The following is a 25,461-nucleotide window of genomic DNA, read 5'->3' on the forward strand; positions in this document are numbered from 1 at the left end:
GTGTTCAGTATGGGACTAAAGGACCATGATGAGGTGGTTTGTATTTTCTCTCCTAGCTTGAGAGAAGGCATGGTCTGTGATCTTAACGTTATCAACATTTGTCGTTCCAACCAAGGGGATCAGGCCTGGTGAGAGCAGAATGCTAGCCAATCTAGACATTATGGTGTGGTGCCCAGACTTGAGAATGTGTGGCTGGTGTTGCCTGGGTTCTTTTCACCCCCATATATCGTACAGGCCTCCACCTTTTAGCCTTTCTAGTAGCCTATGAGAGCCTGGTTTTGGGTTTCCCATGTGGTTGTGGGGCAGATGTCTCTCAAGGAGGTGCCTCTCACATTAGGTTGAGGTTGCCTCCCAAGATTGCTTGCCCTTTGGAGATGAATTTATTTAGTGTTTTCTGGACAAAGTCTGTTTTGAAATTGGGAGCATATATAGAGCCAATCGTCAATTTAGTTTTGCCACCTAGTTTTCCCTTGGAAAAGATGAATCTGCCTTTTAGTATTGTTGTGGCTTTAACATTTAGGTCTCTGCTGAGCACTATGGCTCCTCCACATGCTTTTCCTGAGCCAGGGGACACTCATTGTTGGCTAAAGCAGGATTCATTTAGAAGTTTTCTACCTTTAGGTGGGCTGTGTATCTCTTGTAGGAAGAAAGTGTGGGTTTCATGGTGCTCATGTAAGAGGTGATGCAGGGTTGTTGTTGTTTTTTGACAGGGTTCCCTGGCCTCCTCACATTGTGTGATTGCTTTTAAGGTAGCTATTTTTGTTTGTCTGCTTTGGATGGTGTTTCCTTGTCAACCCACCTGCGATGTTCTGTGTCTCTTGCTTCTAGAGTGTTGGGCCTAGTAGGTAGCGCTGACAGGGTATGATGGTGGGGGGACAGAGGGGTTGTGGGGGGACAGAGTTAGGTTGTGGGTTGCATAGAGTAGCATATCGTTACATAAATACTTACTGAAGGTAACTTGGACTGTGTGGCTTCCAGCCGGGTGGTCTCGGGTAATGTGGAGGGCCTTGCTTAAGAACAAGTCACCTCCATTGTCACTTGTGATAGGGGAGGATCAGTGAGACAGTGCCTAGCTCCTTTGCAGCACTTGGATTGCGGTGTAAGAGTTGAAGGTTTTTAAGCAACGTTGTCAGCAGTAGTAGTAACATTGCTGGGTTGTTAGAGCAAAGGGGTAAAGCTGTAAATATGTTCACCATTCTTGCTAAAAGTGCCAAAATCCCACTCTACCACAAAGTCCAAACTTGTGACTTCCATTTACCAGGAAGCGGGTAGGGAGAAATTCGGATGTTGCATTCGCTTCCTAAAGCATCTTTGTCAACCTGATGCTCTCTAAATGCTCTAAATTCCAGAGACTGCAGCAGTTGGAAGCTGTAGTAAAATAGCAGCTGGCTGGTTCATTTCCATTGACAAATTTGGAGCATGTGTTTCTGGATTCCTCCATCATGCTCTTACAGGCCGCCTAAGGGAGAGTTCCATTAAATCTGTAGAGCCAACAGGGCAATGTCCAGTGTTGGACATCTATCAGCCCTAATCAATGGAGGGCACAACACTGGCTGCCCCTGTATTGCTTGAAGGGCTCTCACCCGTCTTCTGCAGCCTAAGACACAAAGTCTTCACAGCCACACAAGCAAGAGGCCCCAGGCAGCTTTCAAGAACTTGCTTTAATGGAGCCTGGAGTAGGAACATAGTCTTACACTTCACATGGTGTACAAAACCAAACAAAAGTCTGAAGCCAAAAAACAAAGAAACAAGATATAGACAAGTACAGATCTTTGGCAAACGAAACGCCAAATGGTCCACAGAGGCAACACATCCGAGTTTACAAGTGATCCTTCTAGTATCGTGTCAAAGCTGAAAAATAATGGTCTGGCACATCTTTACAAATACTCAAATATTTAGATAGATACATCTATTTTTTTAAAAAAGCAGACCAACTTGAGCAAATGGTCAATAGAAATTCTTACCCCTGGCACCCCAGTACTAAAATAGGCCATTACGGTGAAGTTACTAGCATCTGCTATTTATAACTTTTCATAGGAGGAGGAGATGAGTAATGCCACAGATCTGAGGGTGTCTGGGTGTTTGTAAAGTATACTTGCAGGTGAGACAGAGAAGCTGCCCCAACAAACTGGATCTGAGCCTGCCATAGGACTTGCATAAACTTAGAGCCATAAGCTTTCACATTATAAACTTCTCATTTGTCAAAAAGTTTCCCTTAAAAAAAGAAAGAAGCTCCATGAAGCATCATGAGCCACCTCTAAAGTGAATTTACATCCCTCATCACATCCCTCAATATGAGGGAGCATTTAAAGCCATTTCAACCAGGATTTCCCCTCCTGCCCACAAAGTACATCATCTTTGCCACCTGATTCTCAGAGAAAAATCAGACCATTCCCATATCAGCAGCTCCCTGCTCTGTATAGCTTGGTAGGCGTGGAAGTCCAGAGAAGTGAGGGGTGGTCACCAGCTGCCTGTTTTTCTCACTGGCGCACCCCCCCCCCCACTTGCTCACTTGTTCAGAAGCAGCCGGGCAAAGTCTGCGTTAGACATCTTCTTGGGCTCCTCTGCCGCCATGGGGAGGGATGGCGCTGCCGGGTTCTGGGCCATTCCATTCTCTGCCTTGGCCATGGGGGTGCTCTGGCGCTGCAGAGCCCGAGGGACCATCGAGAGCTGGGTTCTCCCTTTGCCGCGGCTTTTGAAAGAACAGATTAAACGAGATATAAATGTTGGGGGCTTTGCTTACTGCATGCTAAAATTTTGTGCCTTGCATTCATTGTGCAGATTCAACTGTTTTTCCTACTACTGTATGTTTTACATGGTCCTGAAAATAAAATAAAGACGCCATCATTTATTTGTTTTTGATGCCAAGTAAGAGCCTCTCTGCCAAGGGCTTTCAGGAGACACAAGGCTTCTTTTCTGGTCACATCTGCACAACACAGAAGTCTTGACTACTATGAGAATTACCCATTGGCACCACTGGATTCAGTGTTCTTCAGCCCAGAGGTCTCATTTTTTTTTTTAAGTGACAAGGCTTGGGAGAGAAAGAGGAGTCCTAGAAGATGTTGTGCTGCTGTGCAGGGTGCAAGCCATACTGCACTCCCTGAATATACTCACGCGCCATAGATCTGCCGGGGTGCCATGGCTCTCCCTGCTGCCTCAGACTTCTCAGGGAATCTTCGGGCAGGCGGGTTGCTAATTGCCACCTTAATGATTTGATCTTTGATTGTCAGGCCATCCATTTTCAGCACTGCTTGGGAGGCCTGCATCTCATTCTCGAATTCCACATAGGCTAGGCCCTAACAGTAAAGAGAAGATGTGCTATGAAGGCAGCACACTGCATTTCCTGTTCCTCTTAATGGGCAACTTGGACAATGATCCAAATACAGTTCTCCAACCAAGCTTTTTAAAAGCCACTCCCCAATATGGTCTCTCTCTTGGGGAATCTGCTCAAACCACTAGTGGTGGTCAAGGCCTACCTTGGGTTTGCCAGCACGCGTTGTGACCAGCCGGATCTCCTTCACACTCCCATGGGCTTTGCACACTTCCTCCAGTTCCTCCTTAGTACAGGAAAAAGGCAATCCAGAGATAAATAGCTTGTGTTTCTCCAGGACAGTGCTATACTTGAACACCTTGAGGGAAGAGAAATAAGAATTTCTAAGACTCCAAAAACAAGCAGTGTTTGAGAAAGATCCAATCTATTCAAAGTTGTGTGGGTTTAATAAAAAACATACAGTGGTACCTCGGGTTACAGACACTTCAGGTTACAGACTCTGCTAACCCAGAAATAGTACCTCAGGTTAAGAACTTTGCTTCAGGATGAGAACAGAAATCGTGCTCCGGCGGCGCGGCAGCAGCAGGAGGCCCCATTAGCTAAACAGTTTCAGGTTAAGAACGGACCTCAGGAACGAATTAAGTACTTAACCCGAGGTACCACTGTATGCAGGATTTCAGTTTCACATCTTAAAATTCAAAAAATGGAAGTTGTGTTGATCTTTAGGGGTGGGGGCTCACATCCACAGCTGGGCAATACCTTGATTGGGACCACGAAATGTGGTAAGCTTTTGAGGTCTCCAGAACTTTTAAGTTTACATCTTGGCTGAAGAACTCAAAAGCTTACCGCACTTCATGGCATTCTGATTTGCCCCAATTATGTATTGCCCAACTACTGATCTTAAAATTCAAATGCCTAGAACTGTACACTGACGGTCTTGGGAGAAACTATATACAGTCATACCTCATGTTACGTCCACTTCATGTTACGTTTTTTCAGGTTGCGTCCCGTGGTGACCCGGAAGTACCGGAAAGGGTTACTTCCAGGTTTGGCTGCTCACACATGCACCGTAGCGCTAAATCGCACTTAACGCATGTGCAAAATCGCACCGCGCACATATGCAGAACGGATCCCGTTCGCAAGGAGAGGTACCACTGTATTGTGTGTGTGTGTCCCCGCCTGGCAGCCAGCTTGCCTTTCTTTCACAGGCTCCCTGCAGGAGCCATCTTAGTGCAGACTAACTGCAGTTAGGGAGGAGGGAGATGGTGAGAACAAAGAGGGAAGGAAGCTGCAAATGTTTTTTTTTTCTTTAAAAAAAAAACAAAAAAAACAAGCAGAAGAAAAGCAGACAACAACATGCACGTAAGAGAAAGGGGTTTAGAGCAGGGGGAGCCAATGCCATCCTCTCGGCCAACATGGCCAAAGGGGAGGGATGAGGGGAGCTGCCGTCCAGCAACATCCAGTGGGACACATTGGTTGCCCTCATTTCAAAGAGTTAAGTAAAGCAGGCCTGAGAAAGATGCTCATTACCATGCTTCTTACTGTAAAGCCAGCCTGTTTTCATGTTTGCGGCACTCCCTTTCCTGTCTCTTTGCAACACCTAGGAGGTCACCCCCTGCCCCCATGCAATGAATTACAACAGAAATTCAATACTCTACAGAAGGTTTGGAATTGGGATAGGTTAGCTTTGTTATTTTATTCTGGTTTTATCCCCAACTACTTTGTCAATTAGACTTCTAAGTGAACATTTATGGCCCTTTTGGGCCCATTTGATGCTACAACCTTTTATTTCGTGACAGCAGTCACGAAATTAAAAGATGCCTGCTCCTTGGGAGAAAAGCAATGACAAACCTAGACAACATCTTAAAAAGCAGAGACATCACCTTTCCAACAAAGGTCTGTATAGTTTAAGCTATGGTTTTCCCAGTAGTGATGTACAGAGGTGCTGAGCTACCACTTTAGCTAATGGGGCCTCCCACTGCCGCAGCACGATTTCTGTTCTTATACTGAAGTAAAGTTCTTAACACGAGGTACTACTTCTGGGTTAGCGGAGTCTGTAACCTGAAGCATTTGTAACCTGAAACATTTGTAACCCGAGGTACCACTCTATGGAAGTGAGAGCTGGGCCATAAAGAAAGCTGATCGCTGAAGAATGGATGCTTTTGAATTATGGTGCTGGAGGAGACTCTTGAGAGTCTCATGGACTGCCAGAAGATCAAACCTATCCATTCTTAAGGAAATCAGCCCTGAGTGCTCACTGGAAGGACAGATCCTGAAGCTGAGGCTCCAATACTTTGGCCACCTCATGAGAAGAGAAGACTCCCTGGAAAAGACCCTGATGTTGGGAAAGATGGAGGGCACAAGGAGAAGGGGAGGACAGAGGACAAGATGGTGGGACAGTGTTCTCAAAGCTACCAGCATGACTTTGACCAAACTGCGGGAGGCAGTGGAAGACAGGAGTGCCTGGCGTGCTCTGGTCCAGGGGGTCACGAAGAGTCGGACACGACTAAACAACTAAACAACAACAACCTTTTATTTGATTTTACTATTTCTTAATAAATCTACCAAATTTAAAATTGGTGTTGATCTACTTGGGTGAAGCCTTGGGGTACTAAAGTCCAGTTCCTAACTTCTTGCTTGCTTGCTTGTAAGCTGATGACCCTGAGGGGTTCATGGAGCAGAGAGCCTCCTCCTCAGCTCTGGCTTCTCTAGACACCTTAGTGGTATCCAGTAAGGTCTGGGGGTCTCCCTGACCCAGGCTGGCTGAAGGGGTGGTGGCAGCATACCTTACAGGGTGAGTGGTAGACTCTGAAAACCAGATCCAGCTAAGTCACCAAGGCCTGGTACCCAGGGTTTGGGGAGCAGTCCTTGACAAACCTGAGCCAGCATGACCAGTGAGTGGCAACATGCTCCCCAGTCCTGCCACAGCTGCACCACAATGGTCTTTGCCCCACCTGACTTCCTCACCCGATACCCAGAGACCAGCAATGGGGTTAGCAGCTTAAGGAAGGAGGCAGGTGTACCTTAAACTCTGGATTCTTGTTCTTATCGACGCACGGGGACACAAACATGGGCCTCCCCTCCACATTTGTCCGATCTAGGCTGAGGGCTTTCAGTGCTGACTTCTCTTCCTTGAATTCCACGTAACAGTAGCCCCGGAAAATCCCTTTGTTGGTGAAGATGGGACGGACCTCCACCACATCCCCACAGTCTGCAAAGAGATCTTTCAGCTTCACCTCAGGCTCTGCCATGCTGTAGGAGAGGTTGCTGACGAAGACAGTGACGTTGTCCTTTTCGCTGTCATGAAAGGTTTTGGGGGTGTCTTTCCACTTGGAAGCGGTCGCTGCCGCTGCCTCCTTGGGTCTCAAACCTGCATTTGTGGGCACGTTCTTTCCGAAGAGCCCTGTTTCCAACTCCATGTCTTCAACCTCCTCTTCGGCCAAAGTATCACCGCCCCCCGTCTTGTGCCTCTTGCTGGGCTGTTCAGCTGGTCAAAGAGACATTAAACGACTGAGACATTCCCAACTGAAGTGGCTCCATTGCCACATACAGGCTTTTGCAGTACAAAATATTAAGCAGAAGCTATGAAAGAGAAGGGGGAAGTTCCACCTGAGGCTATCGCTTCACATCCCACTGCACGTACTGGAACTAATTTATGAAAACCACACCAAAAAGGGGTTAAGGAGCAGGAGGGGGCAGCCATTGGCCTTGTTGCTGCAGCGTCCACAGAAGGAAGGCAAGGGAAAACTGGGCAGCAAACACTGAAGCCACAGTCACACCACACATGTACAGCACTATGGTACTACTTGAAAACACTAATGAAGCAGGCAGAAAGACCAGGAAGAGAGGGATGGTTCTGTCTCTCCCACTGGCTAAAAGCCTCTGCCAAGTAGACGACTGAGTCGTTGTTTAGGGCGTTCCATGCAGAAGAGCAAAGCTGCACAATTTATTGGGGAGAGGGAAAAGATGCAGGTCGCTTTTTTACTTTAATCTGTTATGTTTACTCAGATGTTCTACCAAATTCAAAGCACTAGCTCCCTAGCAGCTGTGCACAGGATACTATTTAATTAGTTACTCAAATGTTTTAAATGGTTAACTTTGATTTTACAGATAATTTTGTTTTATCCTTTTGTAAACTGCTTTGCTTTTTAAAAAAATCATTCAAGTGGTGCAATTATTTTACTCATAAAATTTATAAACCACTTGACTGTCCAAAATCCTCCAAGCAGTTTTCAAAAATGATGAAGCAATAAAATTGTAACTTAGAAGAATTAACAATAATTTAAGACATATGGAAAGTTAAAATAACAATAGACTAAAAACAAGTTAGAACTTGTATCAGCTTTCTGAACACCTGCCAGGGTGAATAAAAATCAATGACATTTTTTTAAGGATTTTTTTTTAAATCAGATTTTTTAAAATTTAAATTGGATTTTTAAATATTTCTAAAGATAGTTTTCTATTTAAGTTACATTATAGTCCAAAAGCTATCCATCAGGAAATAAGGATTTGTTATAAGTTTTTCATGTGTGCTAAAACTCAGTCTAAGTTTTTTTAAAAAAAAAGTTTAACGCCACATCAGTTAACAAACATGGATACATATGCTATAATGTTATTGTTTTAGTTAAATAGTTTATATTGTTATTAAGGAAATGATTATTTTTCTTCTTCCAATAAAGTACAGCAGAAAAGTTATACAAATATAAAGTTAACTTATTAAACCTCACAATCATTTCATAATTATCTATGTATTTCTAATAGTATAACCAAATCAGTAATTTTTGATACAACTGAAAAAATCACTCTGAAAACTTATTATTCCAAAAATGAAGCCTACATCTGATTGTAAATATTAAGATTATACCAGCAAGAATGAGTCTTTCTGTAAAAAAAGTGACTTAAATCAAGTCTTACTGACTAGTGATTTAAACTGTGATTTACAGTATATTGATTTGATTTAAATCAAATCCACCCTGACACCTGTGTAGGCTAAAATGGTTTGATCAGGTGCTGAAAAGCGTACCATGAAGCCCCCTGCTTGACAGGAACAGGCAGGGAGAAGCCAAGGGCAGGTGCTGCCACACTAGAAGTTTCTTACAAATGCTGAACAGGCAATTCTGTGGCACCGCTAACAGTGCCAGTTCCGCCAACCAAAGAGATTGAGTGGGCACATATAGGGGAAGGCACTAACTGCAGCTTCTGGATCAAGCGCGAGGGAAGCCCCACATAAAATGCATTGCAGTACATTCGTTTTGTGAAATAAATACAAACAGGTGGAGCCAGTACCTCCTTCCTCCTCCTCCTCCTCCCGCCCCCATTCGCCATCATCACTGTCGGCCTTGCGCTTCTCTCCGGTTTTCAGCTTCCTGGACTTTTTGGCAGCCCTCTTCTTCTCTGCCCGCGATGGCTTCTGCTGCTCGGCTCGCTGTGCCTCCTGTTTCGCCAGGACAGCCTCCTTCTCAGCAACCTACAAACAGATGCAACGGTGTGAGCAAAAAGTTCAACTGAGGCCGTGGCCTCCTAACAGACTCCGGTGCCCTAAGAAGCAGAGGAACCCCCAAGCCTTGTGCCTTCAGATCCAGATTCCTTCCCACCCAACTGAACTAATCCAAGGAGCTGCTGGACAATAATGAGGGATAAAGACCAGTATATACTGTAAATTAATAAAATAAAATGAATAAATAGCAGAAAACCCTGTCGCTACCTGAACCACAGGAGACCTCATCCCACCCAAGGTTTAGTGAAAGTTTTGCTTAATTTGCAGGGTCTGCAATTAAAAATATGTCTTTAAAAAGCAAGGAAGGAGCACTATGTTTGAATAAGGAAGACTTCCCAACCAGGTGCAGGATGAGGCCAATTGTATTCATAGTCGAAAACACCTGGAAGGAACCAGGTTGGGAAAACTACAACAGGAGATTTAAAAAGATGCATGTATCCTGACCTTAACTCTTTGCTCATTGACTCGAGCAAGCCGGTTTTCTGTCTTCTGAACAGCTGCATCCCAGTCTTCCAAAGTGCCTGAGAGAAAGAGAAGGATTTTATTTTTTTCAACCATCTGCCAATTCTGCATATGCCTCCTTCAGAACTGAGTATACATTGCCAATATGCAGTATCCAAGGGACGCAGATAGCGCATGGTCTAAACCACTGAGCCTCTTGGGCTTGCTGATCAGAAGGTCGGTGGTTCAAATCCCCATGACGGGGTGAGCTCCCTTTGTTCGGTCCCTGCTCCTGCCCACCTAGCAGTTCCAAAGCACACCAGTGCAAGTAAATAATTAGGCACTGCTGTGGCAGGAAGGTAAACAGCTAAAAAAGTGATGTTTGTTGTTGTAATTATTTTATGTGAACCACTTTGTGAGGCATGCCTGAATAACCTGAATGAATAAATAAATAAAATTAGTCGTCTCACGCATAAGAAAAGGGCATCAACAGACTTGGGGAGATTTACAGAGAAGCATAAAATCATTTAAAGAAAATTTGTAAAAACCCCAAAAGAGTCAGGTAATAACTAGATGGCACAGAATGCTGTAGGAGGGGGGAACAGAATGCAGGGGCTAGAAAAGGAAGAAGCACAGTAGAGAAAAAACCATCTCATTGTCTTGGGAGATGACTTCCTAGTTCACACTGAGAAGCCATTTTTAAAGAATCACCAGAGACAGAAGTTAAAGGCAACCCACAGAAATTATTCGAGAAATCTAAGTTTTTAATATGGTTGGCGGCTGGGGCACAGTGTGTCCCAGCACAAGTGAGCAAGAAATTTAACTATGGGGCAGGGAGAGAAAACAGGCCAATAAAGATTGAGCATGCCCAGTAGGCACAAAATATTGACCACTGGGAGGGAGAACATGGAAAACTAGTGGAGAAAATCATTTTTTGTTGCAGGGCCTAGTTTATTTTCTAATGAAGGGCTCCTGACAAGAAAACAACATACAAATCACACCAAGAGAAAGAGGAAGCCAGGACCGAAGCCCCCTTGCTTCCCTAGTGAACAGCTTTCAGAACATTCTGTGACACCACAGCAGTTCAGCCAATCAGGGTTTTAGCCACTACAAACGCAATACACACAATAGCTTCACAAAAGCAGCTGACCTTCAATTCTCTCCAGCATAAGCAGCACCTCACAGACATGCTCTGGGTAGTCGTTTGTGCACTGCACAGCCCGGTGTAAGGCCTTCCTGCAGTGCTGGGTGTCGCCATGTGCCCTGGAATCAGAGGGAAAGAAGGGTTTGGCAGCTGCCCAAAGAAGGATAGAATTTTCTTTTTGTATGCTACAACAGCAGCAAGAACACTCATCGCAAGGTACTGGAAGACACAGGATTTACCCACTCTGGAAGAATAGCAGACGAAGATGATGGATTATATGGGACTGGCTGAAATGACTGGCAGAATCCGAGACCAGGGAGAAGAGTCGGCGGAAGAAGATTGGAAGAAATTTAAAGACTATTTACAGAAATATTACAAAATTAATGAATGTTAGAAGGATGTCGGATAGAAATTAAGTAGTTTCCAGCTGCAATGCTTTAAGAGAAATATGGGGGGGGAAAGGATTTAGAAATAGGTTAAAAATTATTAATAAGGATTTGCTGAACTAATAATTTGAATTGGAATACAAAAAAGGGAGGTATGAGGAGGTCTGGGAAATAAGTTAACGAAAAATAAGTAAATGGAAATTTTATCTGTTTTTTTAAATTATTTTTATTTTTGTATTTTTGCCATTATTTTTTGTTTTTTTTACTTTTTGACTTTTATTGTATTATTATTGAAAATCTTAATAAATATTCCTGGGGGGGGGGAGGAGAAGGGTTTGGCAGCTGCAAATGTACATCAAGCACAGCCTGTTTGTTCTTGTAGCACATTTATGCTTCATGAGTGGCGTCCAAATAATTTCACTAACTGCAGCCTGTGGACTCATGTTGGACCCAAGCTTTCAACCTGGGAGAGGCTCAAAGGCCAGAAAGGCACACTGGAAACAAAGTGAACCCGTGCAAGAACACTTGGGAGAGCTCCGGACAAGGCTTAAAATCCAAAAGTACTTTGACCCCACACAAAGGGAATACGATATTCAGGTCCTCCCCAACCTGGTTCCCTCCAGATCCTTCTGGACTCCAACTTGTATCAGATCCAGCCAATGCCAGCGATTATTGGCCTCGTAGTCTAACATTATAGTGTGGCAGCAACTACACTTTGGAACTCCTTGATATTGATATCTAGCAACTGACTTCATTGTACTCTTTTCGGTGCCTGCTAAGAACTTTGTTTAAACAAATGTACCCAGATGCTTGGAAAGTAGACATAATTTTAATCTTTTTTAGTATTTTAACCCCTGAATGTTACAAAGTATGGCTGTACTTTTTTCCTTGATTTTATTGCTTTATCTTTTTGTAAACTGCTTTGAGGGTGTTTGTTTTTACAATCAAGCAGTACACAAATTTTATGAAATAAAGATATAAACAAACAAATCTTGAGGGTTAGGGAAGGATGCCAAAGAGAAAACCCTGGCATGAGATCTGAATGATTGTTTTCTTAACTGTAGGGTTTCTGAACAGGAACCTGGGAAGCCATAAAAAAGGTCCAGGGCCAGAGCTGAAACATCCCAGGAAGGCAGCTGCCAAATCTCTTACCGTTCCAGGTTGTAGTACTCCAGCCACATGTTGGCATACTTGGCATTGCCCTTGGTCATGATGCTGTCCCAGAGTTCTCGTGCCTTCTGCATGTTGTTACACAGGCGAGCCTAACAAGGAGAAACAAGAGGATGCCCAACATCCAAAGAAAGGGCAGCGTTTTAAAGCTCTGATAAGAATAGCACATCCTTTTAGACTCATAACCCCCCAACCCCAAAAGCAGAGCAATACATACACCATGGTGGAATGAGCCAAGGTTACCTCAATCCTCGCCCAGGTCTGCATTACGGTGCATGAAGGATCCCCACTCTCACTAAAGCCTGTGGGCAAAGTAGGGAAAGTATGATTCGTAGAAGATTGGAACAGCATAGGAAGTGGCAAATAAAGCTCTGATAAGGAAAGGTCTTGGGTATTATTATTATTATAAAATTGATTGCCCACCCATCACCAGCAGGTAATTTGGAATTACATTCACAAGAATAGGGTGGGTCCTGCAAGCATACATCTCAAGTGTCAAAAGCCAGGGTAAAGAGGTGCATCTTCACCATTTTCTGGAAGCTGTATAGTGAAACTACCAGAGGCACCTCAGTGAGGATGGAATGCCACAGCTTAGGGGCTGCCACAGAAAAGGCCCTTTCCTGGGCCACCACCACTTGAACTTCCGAGGGAGGTGGAACCATCAGGAGGACCCCATCTGATGAGTACGGCACCCAGGAGGGTCTGTAAGGGCTTGGGCAAGTAAGCAGGGGTCACAAATTGCATCAGAAGTTTTCAGTGCTGTATGCATTCATAACCCCAAAATATACATATCCTTTTTAAAAATAGAAGCCCCAACATACGTTCTTCCACTTCTTGCTTTAAGTATTCTATTGCATGGGCAAATGCAGACCGAAGTTCTTCCAGCTCTTTACTGGAGTCTGAAAAAGACCGAGTGAAAGAAGAGCACCATTCAGAGACCAAAATGCTCTTAAGAGTTTTCTGCTGTGCTGTTTCTGTACTAAAGTGACAGAGACCAGAGACAGGATGGCTACCTCACTGACTGGCTGTAGGAACTAAGTCTAGAAATACAGCAATTGCCCAAAGGACTATTAGAAGATTATCCAACACCATATTAAATTTTACCTTGAGTAAAATCCACCCTTCTCCTCAGATAATCCAAGTATGCCTGCCAGATTTCCACATAGTCAGTAGCTTGAATGAAGCCAGCGTTCAAAGCCTTTTCAAAATTCTCTAAACACAAGAAAGAAAAGCAAGCGGCATGAATGGGGCTTTTGTGATCTGCCCACCCCACCCTTCCTGGTCAATTCTTTAGCTTTAATTTCTGCATTGCAGGGGGCTGAACTGATTGACCCTTTGGGTCCCTTCCAACTCTATGCCTGTATCCTCCCATTGGTAGCAGGATGAAATTTGGAGTTCAGCTCCTGGATTTGGGAGTGACCAAGCTTAAGACTTCCCTCAGAGCCTTCCGTTCTCCCAATGGCAGGGAGGGTGTGGGCTGGCTACAGTCACAGGAAACTGCCAGACAGAGTCAGTCCACTGGCCCATCTAGAGCCTAGTGTTGCCCACACTAACTGGCAGTGGCTCTCCAGTGCTTCAGGCAGCCCTGCCTGGAGAGGCAGCCAGGGACCTTCTCCCTGAAGAGCAGATGCTCTACCAACTGAGCCCTTCCGCCCGGGGCCATTCAGCATCAAAGGAAGCACCACAGCCAGGACAAAACGGACGGAGGCCTTGTGTGAACCATTGTCACTGCTTGCATAACACCCAGTGTAAGGTAGTAATATACGTCTGTGTTCCATTAAACTGAGTGCTTCTTTACCTGAAATCAGCTCATGCTCAACATGATGTCTCTCCATGGCCAGGAGGTACTGGTTCCACAGCTTGACAGTCCACGGGCAGTTCCTGACGGCTCGCTCATGGGCGGAAAGCACCAGCTCCTTCACTTTCAGCTGCCTGTCCTGCAAGACAAAGCCAATGCCAAAGTTAGTGTGTGTGTGTGTGTGTGTGTGTGTGTGTGTGTGTGTGCTCAGTTCCACAGGCGCACAGAACATGGCCTCTGGGTGTCACTTTCTGCTTTATGAATAACTTTGTATTGGGTTTTATAAATAAGGATCATAGAAATAATAAAGGCTATAAAATAAACAGCCTTCTCGTGTCGTTTGTGTATCACAAAAATAGTGGCATAAATTTGCAATAATATCTACAGCATATGGTTCATTATTAGCGGTTAATGTGTAAGTTTTTAAAAACTGGTTTAAACCAAAACAAAGGGGAAACAGGATAGAACTGAGTTAACACATAACATTCAACATCACATAACTAAAAGCCTAATCAGGAGCCCCTGTGGTTGTGCTCAGATTAAGAGAGATAGTAATAGTGATTTTTCCTCTTATGTTACCAATGAAACAATATAAAGTGTTGGTGATAAATGTGGAAGGGGTGATCAAAGTGAGGGTAATAATTTATATTTAAATTTAGATAAACCAAATTGAACAAAATACTGATGGGATGGATTGTTTGTTTCCTAGAATACTAGCATATGTTACTGAATTAAACCACACCAGAGTAAAGCCATCTCTGTTCACACTTAGTTTATTTGTTAATCTCTCAAGGACATATGTTTCCCAATCTGTTTTGAACTTCTGCTTTGTGAAGGTCTCTGCTCAAGATTCTAGGCCACATGGAGAAGATACACTTGAAAGCAGGTGACATCTGCTAAAACCACATTAAGCCAAAGAAGAAGCTAAAATAAGATGCCTGTGATTCAGAAGCCCCCTCCCCACAATGAGCAAAATCAGAATAAACTATACAGAGTCAAGAGTAATCATGCAAACTTGCACTGCACATTCATGGGGTCTGGATCTCTTTGGAGAAGCATTTTAAATTTCTCATAGCAAGCAACACAGCTCTGGTTAAAACTAATGGCCTTAGACTACAAGAAAGGTGCCTCTCAGGAGGCTCAGAGAAACTCTCTCAGGGCTCCTTACCAGATACTGCGTGTAACGAGCCCAGAGGTCTGGCACAAGGCAGTTCTCCGCCAGGGCACGCTCATAGGTCAGCTGAATGCGAGCCGGGTCTCCGGCCTTCGTCTCAAACTCTATATAGGCTTGGTATTCTGCCAGCTTTGGCGTCTCAGCTACTAACTGAAATTAAAGGGGGTGGGGGGAGGAAGGGAACCATTTCAGGATGTTATGAAATTATCATTAGTAGTAGTAGCAGCAGCAGGATATATTTATTTATACCTCACCTTTTTCCCTGACAGGGACTCAAGGTGGCTTAGAAATAAAATAGGAACAGCCGGTGGAGAAAGGACTTGATTTATTTACATGTGTTCATCGTTTTCTACCAATAAGTCTCATAGCAAAATGCATTACAAATGTAGTTCACACAAATAAAATCATCAGCACACTAAGAAATGAATTAATGAATATACAACAAGTGAATAACTATGGATTTTTATCCTAATGTTGGATGTTTTTTGTTTTGTTTTGTTTTGTTTTGTTTTGTTAAGTTGATATACTCAACTGGAGGAAGACTATGTTTGACATTTAGTTTGACTGGAGAGCCCCATTTAACTTTGGATGTCTGGGGTTGAAGATCAGGAAAACACTGCCTAGAGGAATGAGGAGCAGCTGGATATTGCATTGGAAAATAGCTGGATACCATCCTGGAGTGAACACTTTTTATTATTTTGAATAATAAAATAAAACAGTAAAATAAAATAATAATAAATTTTATTTATACCCCAGCCAGGGCCGGGCTCAGGGCAGCTAACACTGAATATAAATTACAATAAAACGTAATGGGGGGGAACAGTTAATTAAAATACGGCTTAAAATACAGCTTAGTAGTAGCCCATAAAGCAAGACCATAAAGGGAGGAAACATCAGATATTCATCCAAGCCAGCTATCCATGCTGGTCCTACATGGGCCAGCAAAAAAGCCAAGGGAAAATTTATATACCAAATCCCATATAAGGGGTCAGAGTGAATCCAAGCCAAAGGCCAGGCAGAACAGCTTCATCTTGCAGGCCCTGCGGAAAGATGTCAAATCCCACAGGGCCCTGGTCTCTTGTGACAGAGTGTTCCACCAAGTCAGGGCCAGGGCCAGGGCCAGAAAGGCCCTGGCCCTAGTTGAGACCAATCTAACCTCCTAGAGGCTTGGGACCTCCAAAGTGTTGTTATTTATGGACCTTAAGGTCCTCCGTGGGGCATACCAGGAGAGGCGGTCCCGTAGGTACGAGGGTCCTAGGCCACGAAGGGTTTTAAAGGTCAAAATCAGCACCTTAAACCCGACCCTGTACTCCACCGGGAGCCAGTGCAGATGGTAAAGCACTGGGTGAATGAGATCCCGCGGCAAGGACCCTGTAAGGACCCTGCTGCATTCTGCACCTGCTGGAGTTTCTGGGTCAGCTTCAAGGGCAGCCCCGCATAGAGTGAGTTACAATAATCAAGCCTGGAGGTGACCGTCGCATGGATCACTGTGGCCAGATCAGGGCAAGAAAGGTAAGGGACCAACGGCGGAGATGGAAAAATGCCACCTTTACTGTGGCTGCAACCTGCGCCTCCATAAAAAAAGAGGCGTTGAAGGTTACACCCAAACTCTTGACAGAAGGCACTGGCACTAACTGAGCCCCCGCAAGAGATGGGAGTTTGCCCCCCAACCCCTTGTTGTCTCAACTCAGCCAGAGGGCCTCTGTCTTCAAAGGATTTAACTTCAACCAACTCCCCCACGCAGCCATCCAGCCACAGCTTCCAAGCATCTGGTCGGTGTGTCCGGGGCTGAGTCAGGGCGGCTGTCCATCAACAGATAAAGCTGGGTGTCATCATGACAACGCAGCCCAAAACTCCATACAATCTGGGCAAGAGGGCGCATAAAGATATTGAAAAGCATCGGGGAAAGGATTGTGCCCTGCAGCACTCCAAACACCAAGGAGTGCCGCGACGACAACTCCTCTAGCACCACCCTCTGTTCCCAACCTGAGAGCGCAGCCATTGTCGGACTGTGCCCTGAATCCCCACATTGGCAAGGCGGTGGTCCAAAAGTTCATGATCGACCATGTCGAAGGCTGCTGACAAATCTAAAAGAATCAGCAGTCACAACTCCCCTCTCTAGTGCTGTCTATGGAGATTATCTGTTAGGGCGACCAAAGCCATCTCGGTTCCATGACCAGGGCAAAAGCCAGACTGAAATGGATCCAGAGCCGATGTTTCATCCAGAAACGTACCAAGCTGTTCAGCAACCACTCTCTCAATTACCTAACCCAAGTACGAAGATCCAAAACCAGGTGGTAATTGGATCGATCTAAAGGATCTAGTGATGTTTTCTTTAAGAGCGGACGCACCACTGCTTTCTTCAACTCCGCTGGGAATGTCCCCGTGATGAGGGACAAGATGGTGATCTCACCCAGCCAGGACGGGCACGGGTCAAGGAGGCAAGTGCAGCTTGGAGGAATCTGTCTACATCACAGGGAGCATCCGATCAAAGTGGTCCAATACTGGACCCAAGGACAGTCGAGGGGCCTCCATTTTTGTTACTGTATCCAAATTGGCAGGGAGGTCACGGAAGAGCAGCAAGACTTTCTCCGCAAAAAAGCTCGCAAATGCCTCACAGCTATGGGTCAAATTCATATTTAAATTTGGTTGTCCCTCTAGGGATGTTAGAGACCTGATTATTCTAAAAAGTTGTGCCAGGCGAGAGCTAGCGGATGCAATGGAAGCTGAGAAGTAAAACGTCTTTGCAGCTTTCACTGCCATCTCGTAGGTTTTCATAAGCATCCTATAAGATGTTCTTGAGGCTCCGTCACGGGCACCCCGCCCTACTCGCTCTAGCCGTCTGAGGTCCCGCTTCATTTTCTGGAGCTCCTCGGTAAACCAAGGGGACCGGTTTCAGCGGGGTGGCAGAGGGCGCTTAGGTGCGATCTCACTGATGGCTCATTATTTCAGGTCTCGACAAGCTCATCTACTGAGCCACCAGAGGGAGCAGGGTCCCGCAAGGCCTGACAAAATCCATCAAGATCCATCAGCCTCTGTGGGCGAGCCCAAATTGGCTCGCCACCCAAGCAGGGTGGGGGCGGGAAGTCAATCCTGTCTTTCAGAGCATAGTGATCAGACCATGGCACTTCCACAAGGGAGGACATGATCACATACATACCTGCATCAAAGATCAAATCCAGCGTGTGGCCTGCTTGATGTGTGGGACCCAAAACAAACTGGGAGAGCCATAATGTTGCCATGGAAGACACCAGGTCTTCCAACACATTCAATGCCAGAGGTCGATGGTGCTGGCAGAGCCCTGAAAGAGCAATCCTCCCAGATTAACAATGCTACCCCTCCCCCTCAACCCACAGTCCACGACTGGTGGACAGAGAAACCCAGGGGTGCTATCTCATGCAAGGAGACTATTTCGCCTTCACGCACCCAGGTCTCCATCACACAAGCCAGCGAAATAAAAAATCTCGCATGGTGGCGATTTTATTGCCTATAGACCTGGCATTGCACAACACCAGTGACAGAGGTGGGTAATCCCTGCTCACCCTATCATTGTCCCTCGGAACGGGGTTTGAGCATCGCCCCATTTCAAAACCCTTCGCCTGTAGGGTCTACCCCCACCGCCAGACTTCCCTCTGACAGAACAGATAAGTTTTACAGTGGTGCCCCGCTAGACGAATGCCTCGCAAGACGAAAAACCCGCAAGACGAAGAGACTTGCGGAACGAATTAATTTCGTCTTGCGAGGCACCACTGTATTTGTTTGTTTGTTTTATTATATGGTATGTTGAAAAGTTTCAGTAAAAACACTTTGTTAAAAAACCCACACCCCCCCAGCCCAACTGGCTGGAGTTGATGGAAGCTGCGGTCCAAAACATCTGCAGGGTGCCAGGCTGGGGAGGCTGGAAGCAGCTCTCCAAGGTCTCAAAGAAGAGGAGGAGGAGATATCAGGGAATGAGCCTGGAACCTTCTGCCAGCAAAAGAGACGCTCCAGCACTCAGGCATAGTCCTTCCCCTACCCGGAGTAAAGTAAAAACAACAAATGCAGTCACGGGGAAAAGAAAGTGCACCCTCTTTGAATTCTGTGGTTTTACAAATCTGGACATAATAGCAATCATTTGTTCCTTAGTAGGTATTAAAACTAGGTAAATACAACCTCAGATGAACAACAACATATGACATATTACACCGTGTCATGATTTATTTAACAAAAATAACGCCAAGATGGAGAAATCATGTCTGAAAAACTAAGTACACCCTTACTGCTTCTATGGGAATTAAAAGGCTAAGTAGCAGACAGGGGCTGCGAATCAAATGTCCTTGCTTAACTGATCATCAGCAAGTGTGACCACCTCTGTAAGAGCCAAAGCTTTAGCTGTTTGCTGGTCTGGAGCATTCAGGTGTGTTTTCAATGCCAAGGAGGAAAGATGACACAATGTTCTAAGAGAAGAAAGTGCTGCTGCCCATGAAACAGGGAAGGGTTCTAAGGCCACCTTCAACCAATGTAAAGTCCATCATTCTACAGTGAGAAAGATTATTCAGAAGTGGAAAACATTCAAGACAGTTGCCAATCTTCTCAGGAATGACATCCCAGCAAATTCACCCAAGGTTAGACCGTGCAATGCTCTGAGAAATTGCGAAAAACCCAAGAGTTACATCTCAGGCTCTACAAGCCTCAGTTAGCATGTTAAATCTCAAGTTCATGACAATACAATTAGGGGGGGGACTGAACAAGTATGGTTTGTTTGGAACCATTTCCAGGAGAAATATTCGTCTCTCTAAAAAGAACATGGCAGCATGGCTTTGATTTGAAAAGTTGCATCTGAACAAACCTCAAGACTTCAGGGAAAATGTTCTTTGCACAGACGAGACCAAAGTGGAAATGTTTGGCCATAATGCACAGTGCCACGTTTAGCAAAAACCAAACACAGCATGTCAGCACAAGAGCCTCATACCAATTGTCAAGCACGGTGGTGGAGGGGTGATGATTTGTGCTTGTTTTGCAAGGAACCTTGCTGGGAACCTTGCAGTCATTGAGTCGACCATGAACTCCTCTGTATTTCAAAATATTCTATAATTAAATGTGTGGCCCTCTGCCCAACAGCTTGGTCATGCAACAGGACAAGGATCCCAAGCACACCAGGAAATCTACAACAGAATGACTGAAAAGAACAGAATCAAGGTGTTGCAATGGCCCAGTCAAAGTCCAGACCTCAACCCAACTGAAATGCTGTGCAGGATCTTAAGAGAGCTGTGCATAAACAAATGCAAGCAAACCTCAATGAACTGAAGCAAGGTTGTAAAGAAGAATGGGCCAAAATTGCTCCACAATGACGTGAGAGACGGGAAAAGTCCTACAGAAAACATTAATTTCATGTTATTACTGCTAAAGGTGGTTCTACAGGCAATGGAGTCCTAAGGTGTACTTAGTTTTTCACATATGGCTTTTCCATTTTGGCTTCAAATAAATCATGACATGACATATGACATGTCACGTGTTGTTGCTCATCTGAAATTGTGTTTACCTCATTTTAAGACCTGCTAAGGAAAAGATGATTGTTACTATGTCTTCATATGTAAAATCACAGAATTCAAAGAGGGTACACTTTCCTTTTCCCGTGACTGTATGTGAGAGAGAAAAATTCATTATCAGAGGCCAGATAAAACACACAATGTATTTGAGTTTCAGTGACATCAGAGATTTTGTCTAATACAAGTTTGCTGTAAATAAGTTTATACTGCAAGAGGTGTAGAGTTGGACGGGACCTGTTTGGACCCTGTCCAGCTCTGCATTTCTATGATTTCCACTGCTGGTAAAGAGCAGCCCCATTCCACCCAGCAAGGAAGCACCTTACCAGGGCCTCTTCGTACGGTTTACATTTAGCCATCTGCTGCAAAGCCTTCTTGTAGTTTCTGATCACTGCTTCAGGGACCGGCTCCTCAGACCACTCTTCATACTCTGCATATGTAGCCTCCATATCTTGGCATAAGTAACAAAAACCATTTCAGAATATTTCCTACCTGCTTAGCATGACTCTCAGCATTTGAAATGAGTTTCTTTTCATGAGGATGAAAAATTATATTGCAACCAACTTGAGACTTATTTCTCTGCCACAGGAAACCAATAGCAAAAGTTATTCTTCCTTAAAAAACACATGCCACACTGGAAGTTACCTGTTTCCCCCCTCCCCCTTCAATTCCCTCCTTAAATCCCCAAGATCCCTTTAAAAAGAAAAAGTTGTGTTCAAAAGCTCTCTGGGCAATGCACCTTATTGATGGCGGGAGTCCTTTCTCTGCCGCTGCCAAAAGGACTGCCTGCAGTCCCCCACAAGTTCAAATGGAGAAGGCACCCAGAGCTTTGCACCCAGATCAGAATCACACTAGATTTGTCTCGGAGTGCACACTGCACCCCCCCCCAAGCCGATGCAGTTCCACCAGACTGGAGCCACTAAAGCTCACAGGTTCTTACCAAGAAGTGGGATCCCCAGCTGACGCCTGAAGAGCACATGAATCTTTCCAAGCTGTGCGCTGACTGTCTGCTGCTGCTCAGCAGATGGAACGCTGCCGGCTGCTGGCTGCACAAGGAGAGAGGGAGAAAACAACTGGTGAACATCAGACAAGGCTACAAGATGCAGCAAGGAGTGGAAGGCCTCTAGGAGCCCACCAGCCTCATCAGAAACAAATGTGCACATACACAAAATGAAGTCCCAAGCATCAAGGGCTGCTGATAGGGCCCCCTAAGTTGCACCATCACCCCCGGCTTGGAAAAGGGACAGAAAGCAGACCTTCCTCCCCAGATGAAGGCTCCCCTCAGAAGGCTACTGACCCCCCACCCCACTGCACTTCTTAGTGGCCAAATATTCAAAAAGAGTTTGCAGGGAACCAGGAAATCCCACTTCCCCAGAGAGTCAATAAGTCATCCTTTCGCCTCAACAGAATACAGCCCCTTCTTGGGAGATTTTGCCATCCACACAAGTACAAATTAAGGGTAGCAAAGCAAGGTATTTGTATACTGCCATACCATTAAAAAAAATCAGCATGTTATATATATTAGATTAGAAACACATAAAAACTTAAGCTCAAAACTTAAGCTCATAAAGCAAATTATGTATTCTTAACTCCCTGCATAAGCTTGGACATAAAAAGTTGGCACAGAAGGCATCTCCTGAATCTCTACTGGCAGAGTGTTCAACAAGATTGGGCCAATGACGCTCCTGCAGACTATCGCAGTAATCCAACTGTGATACTGTATAAAGGTCCAGGAGATCCCAGAGATACCCTGGACTCAAGTTGTTCAGGGATTTGTAAATTAATACAAGGACCTTGATTCTGGCTCAATGGCAGCCAGAGCAATGTTGCTCCATCAGCAATCTGGCTGCAGCATTCTGCACCAGCTGGAGCTTCCAAACCAGGCCCAAGGGGAGCCCTGCATAGAGCACATGGTGGTAAATCATCTTCAAGGTTACCAATGCATAGACTACAGTGGTCCTTTACCTGCACTGTTTCCAGGATGGCGTTTTCAAACTCCCGATATGCCTCCCAGATGGCAGCTCCTTTCGTCATGTGAAGACCAACAGCTGTTAGCGCCCTTTCAAAGATTGAACGAACTTTATCAATGCCTCCCTCCTGGCCAATGCCTCCAATCGAGTACTGGGCATATTCCAGCCATATTTCCGGACCTAGAAAAAAGCACCAGAATGCTGCCCACTCAGGTCTGCAAGCGATTTATTCCAAAAGTGCAGCTTTAAGATCTTTTAACTGTGATCAGTTTTAACTGGGTTCTACCCACTCTTTTTCATTATTGATTTCTATACTACATTTTTTTGCTGTTGAATTATGTGTAAGCGACCCTAGTAAATTTTATGTGAAGAGTGTGGAAACAATTCTTTTAAAGATGAACTTATAGATTTCACTGCTCAAGCATACACATGGATAAAAGCAAATGTCTTGGGACGTTAACCAGAGATCAGGAACCCCTAGCCCTCCAGATGTTGCAGGACACCAAATTCCCATGAGCCCCAGGTAGCATGGCCAATGGAAAGGGATGATGGGGACTGCAGTTCAACAGTAACTGGAGCACTACAGGTTCCCCATCCTGGGTCTAAATTATCTCTGTATTGGGAGAGCAAAGGCAGAAGATGACAAACCAGCCTAAATGGACCTCACTTTTGCCTATCCCTCAGCTCTTCTCCTAGAGCTACCTGAATTCATTCCTCTCCCCTTTCCAATTATTCTCTCCATGTACCATGTTTTCCAACATGGTACAGAACAGAAATAAACAGCAAATATTTGGAACCCAGAACTTTGCAAGCCAAACTGCCAGGAATAGTTAAAGAGTCGGACAATCAGCCTTCAGTTTACACTTGCCTGGCTTAAAATTTAGTATCCTGCAGTTTAGGTGGCTTGTTTAGGCTGTTTTGGCTTAGGAACATGTCGATGTTTTGTGGTGTTAGATTTTTTTTAAGGTGAAAACTTACAGATGTAGTCTTTCACAGCTCTCTCAAAGAGATCATAGATCTTGTCTCTCTCCGAGTTTTCTGAAGCCATCCGAATCTCATCCTTCAGCCAGTCTAGCCAGATTTCTGCAGTAGACAGGATATGTACATTCATATCAACAGAACACGAGCACAACAGGCATACAGCCTTTCAACTTGGAGGTAGCACATAACCGTTATGACTAGTATCCTTTGATAGGCAATCCATAGGAGACAAGGCTAACTCCCTTTTAAAGCCAGCACCACCTCATGTAGAGGAGCCAGTGCAGAGTAGTGGTTAGAGTGCTGAACCAGAACCAGCGAGACCAGGGTTCAAATCCCTGCTCAGCCATGAAGCTCACTTTGTGACTTTTGTGCCAGTCACTGTCAGCCTAACCTACTTCACAGGGTTTTTGTGATGATAAAATGGAGAGGGAGAGAAGTGTGCATGCCCCCTTGAGCTCTCTGGAGAAAATGTGGGATATAAATGTAATGATAAATAAAATAAATAGTATAAGGTTATGGCAAATCAAGCTATAAAAACAGCCTACCTTCTGTAAGGGGAAAGAGTTCACTCATCTTCTGACGGGCTCTTCGGAGTTTGACCAATTCTCCTTCCTGGTGCAGCAATTTTATGAGATCCAGATGACAATTGTAATCAAATACATTGATGGATAGCTTAAAGACAACAAAAACAGTTTGATTCATAAGCTTTTAGTGGAAGAACAGGTAGAAGTCAAGCCTCATGGGCTTTTTTCTTGGGTGTGTTCTTGACTTAACAAGGCATCACAAACAATCATTCTAGCGGGAATCTATGCATCCGTTCTCTCAGGTCATGCTCAAGTCCCTGATATTTCCTCACAGCACACTAAGTTGCAGTTTGCACCAGCTCCAGCTCATAGACCAGGAACCTGAAATCTATGCACACCACTGTCTAATTATGATGGCTTCCGCTACATCTCTGTACATGACATCACCCAGGGCTGGCCTCCTTCCCCAAAAAGTCAGGCATGATTTGCTCAAAACATGGTCTCAAAAAGTACCTCAGGGAGATCTCTCTCTCTCTCTCAGTGCAGAGGCACCGGGGATCTGCCTACATTGGAGGGCAGTAATAGAACACCAGGTTTGCATGTAGAAGGTCCCAGGTGCAACCCCTGCTTCCTCCAGGCAGGGCTGGGAAAGACTTCTTGCGCATTTTAAACTGAGTTAATTAGGCCAGCAGGAGCCAGTGTGGCACAGTGGTTAAGAGCTGGGGAGACCAGGGCTTCAGCCACTCACTTTCAGCCCAACCTACCTCACCTCTCCCCATGTGAACTGACCCGGACCCCGCAAGCATCACCGGAGGCCCTTCTTCGCGTGCCCCCTCCACGAGAAGCCTGGAGGGTGGCAACACGGGAATGGGGGCTCTGTTGCGTATCTTTGGGTGCTGAGCAAAAACATTCCTCCTCTCCCAGGCCTTTCTTTAATCAATGAATCTAGGGGGGGGGGTCTGCTTGTTATTGTTACATATCTTTGTGTTTCTATGAAGCGAACCGCTCTGTGATCCTCGAATGAAGTGGCATAAAAGTGAGTAAGTTATAACAATGAAAAACGTGGAAGGAAAAGGTGTGATATAAAGGCAGCAGGATAACGAACTAAACGATCTGCCTCGGCATCAGGCAGCTCGGTGCTGCCAGCTGCACCCCTGAGACTCTTCCCCAAGCACACGGCCAGGGGACGGGAGGAGGTCCAGGCTCACGCAGGGAGAGAGAGAACCAAAAGCGACCCTCCTCGCCCCCCCCGGCCCCGTCCTCGCTTCGGGCGGGGGCGTGGCCTTCTCCGCCGCAGCCCCGCCCCGCGCGGCCCTCACCTGCTCTTCCAGGCGCTGGATCTCGGCCTCGTTCTCCTTCTCCGCGTCCTCATCCTCGCCTTCCCCGGAGGACTCCTCGGACTCCCCATCCGCTTCTTCCTCTTCGCCGTCGCCTTCCTTCTCGCCTTCATCCTCCGAGGCCCGCGCCTCCCGCATCTCCTCCTCAGCGGCTCCGCCAACGGCCGCCATCTTGTCCCGCCGCCGCGCGCCTCTCTCCCACTCAAGGAAAGGCCCCCTCCCGCCAGCCTTTTCGCCCGCCGC

General features: G+C 45.5%; 1 protein-coding gene across 1 annotated transcript; it reads right to left on the reverse strand.

Annotated features, from left to right (window-relative positions):
- Positions 1-1,646: 1,646 nt before the first annotated feature.
- Positions 1,647-25,428, reverse strand: SART3 (spliceosome associated factor 3, U4/U6 recycling protein). Its single transcript, XM_081885201.1, has 19 exons — positions 25,201-25,428; positions 23,903-24,029; positions 23,355-23,459; positions 22,372-22,556; positions 21,347-21,452; positions 20,733-20,857; positions 14,876-15,031; positions 13,708-13,846; positions 13,014-13,121; positions 12,731-12,808; positions 12,153-12,211; positions 11,892-12,001; positions 10,360-10,472; positions 9,213-9,289; positions 8,558-8,738; positions 6,295-6,758; positions 3,477-3,629; positions 3,115-3,296; positions 1,647-2,692 (listed from the first exon to the last, which is right to left on the reverse strand). The coding sequence occupies exons 1-19, from the start codon at positions 25,387-25,389 to the stop codon at positions 2,509-2,511; spliced, it is 2,841 nt and encodes a 946-aa protein (XP_081741327.1). The 5' UTR covers positions 25,390-25,428; the 3' UTR covers positions 1,647-2,508.
- Between the last annotated feature and the right edge of the window lie 33 nt (positions 25,429-25,461).

This window comes from Podarcis melisellensis, assembly GCF_964234715.1.
Source record: "Podarcis melisellensis genome assembly, chromosome: 13".
Classification (NCBI taxonomy): domain Eukaryota; kingdom Metazoa; phylum Chordata; class Lepidosauria; order Squamata; family Lacertidae; genus Podarcis; species Podarcis melisellensis.

Coding starts and splice junctions, on each gene's coding strand:
- SART3 (XM_081885201.1), bottom strand. CDS start 25,389: ATGGCGGCCGTTGGCGGAGCCGCTGAGGAGGAGATGCGGGAGGCGCGG. Junction 12,002..12,152: donor AGACCTGGGCGAGGATTGAG/GTAACCTTGGCT, acceptor TCTCCTTGTTAG/GCTCGCCTGTGTAACAACAT. Junction 6,759..8,557: donor GGAGGAGGAGGAGGAAGGAG/GTACTGGCTCCA, acceptor CTCTTTGACCAG/CTGAACAGCCCAGCAAGAGG.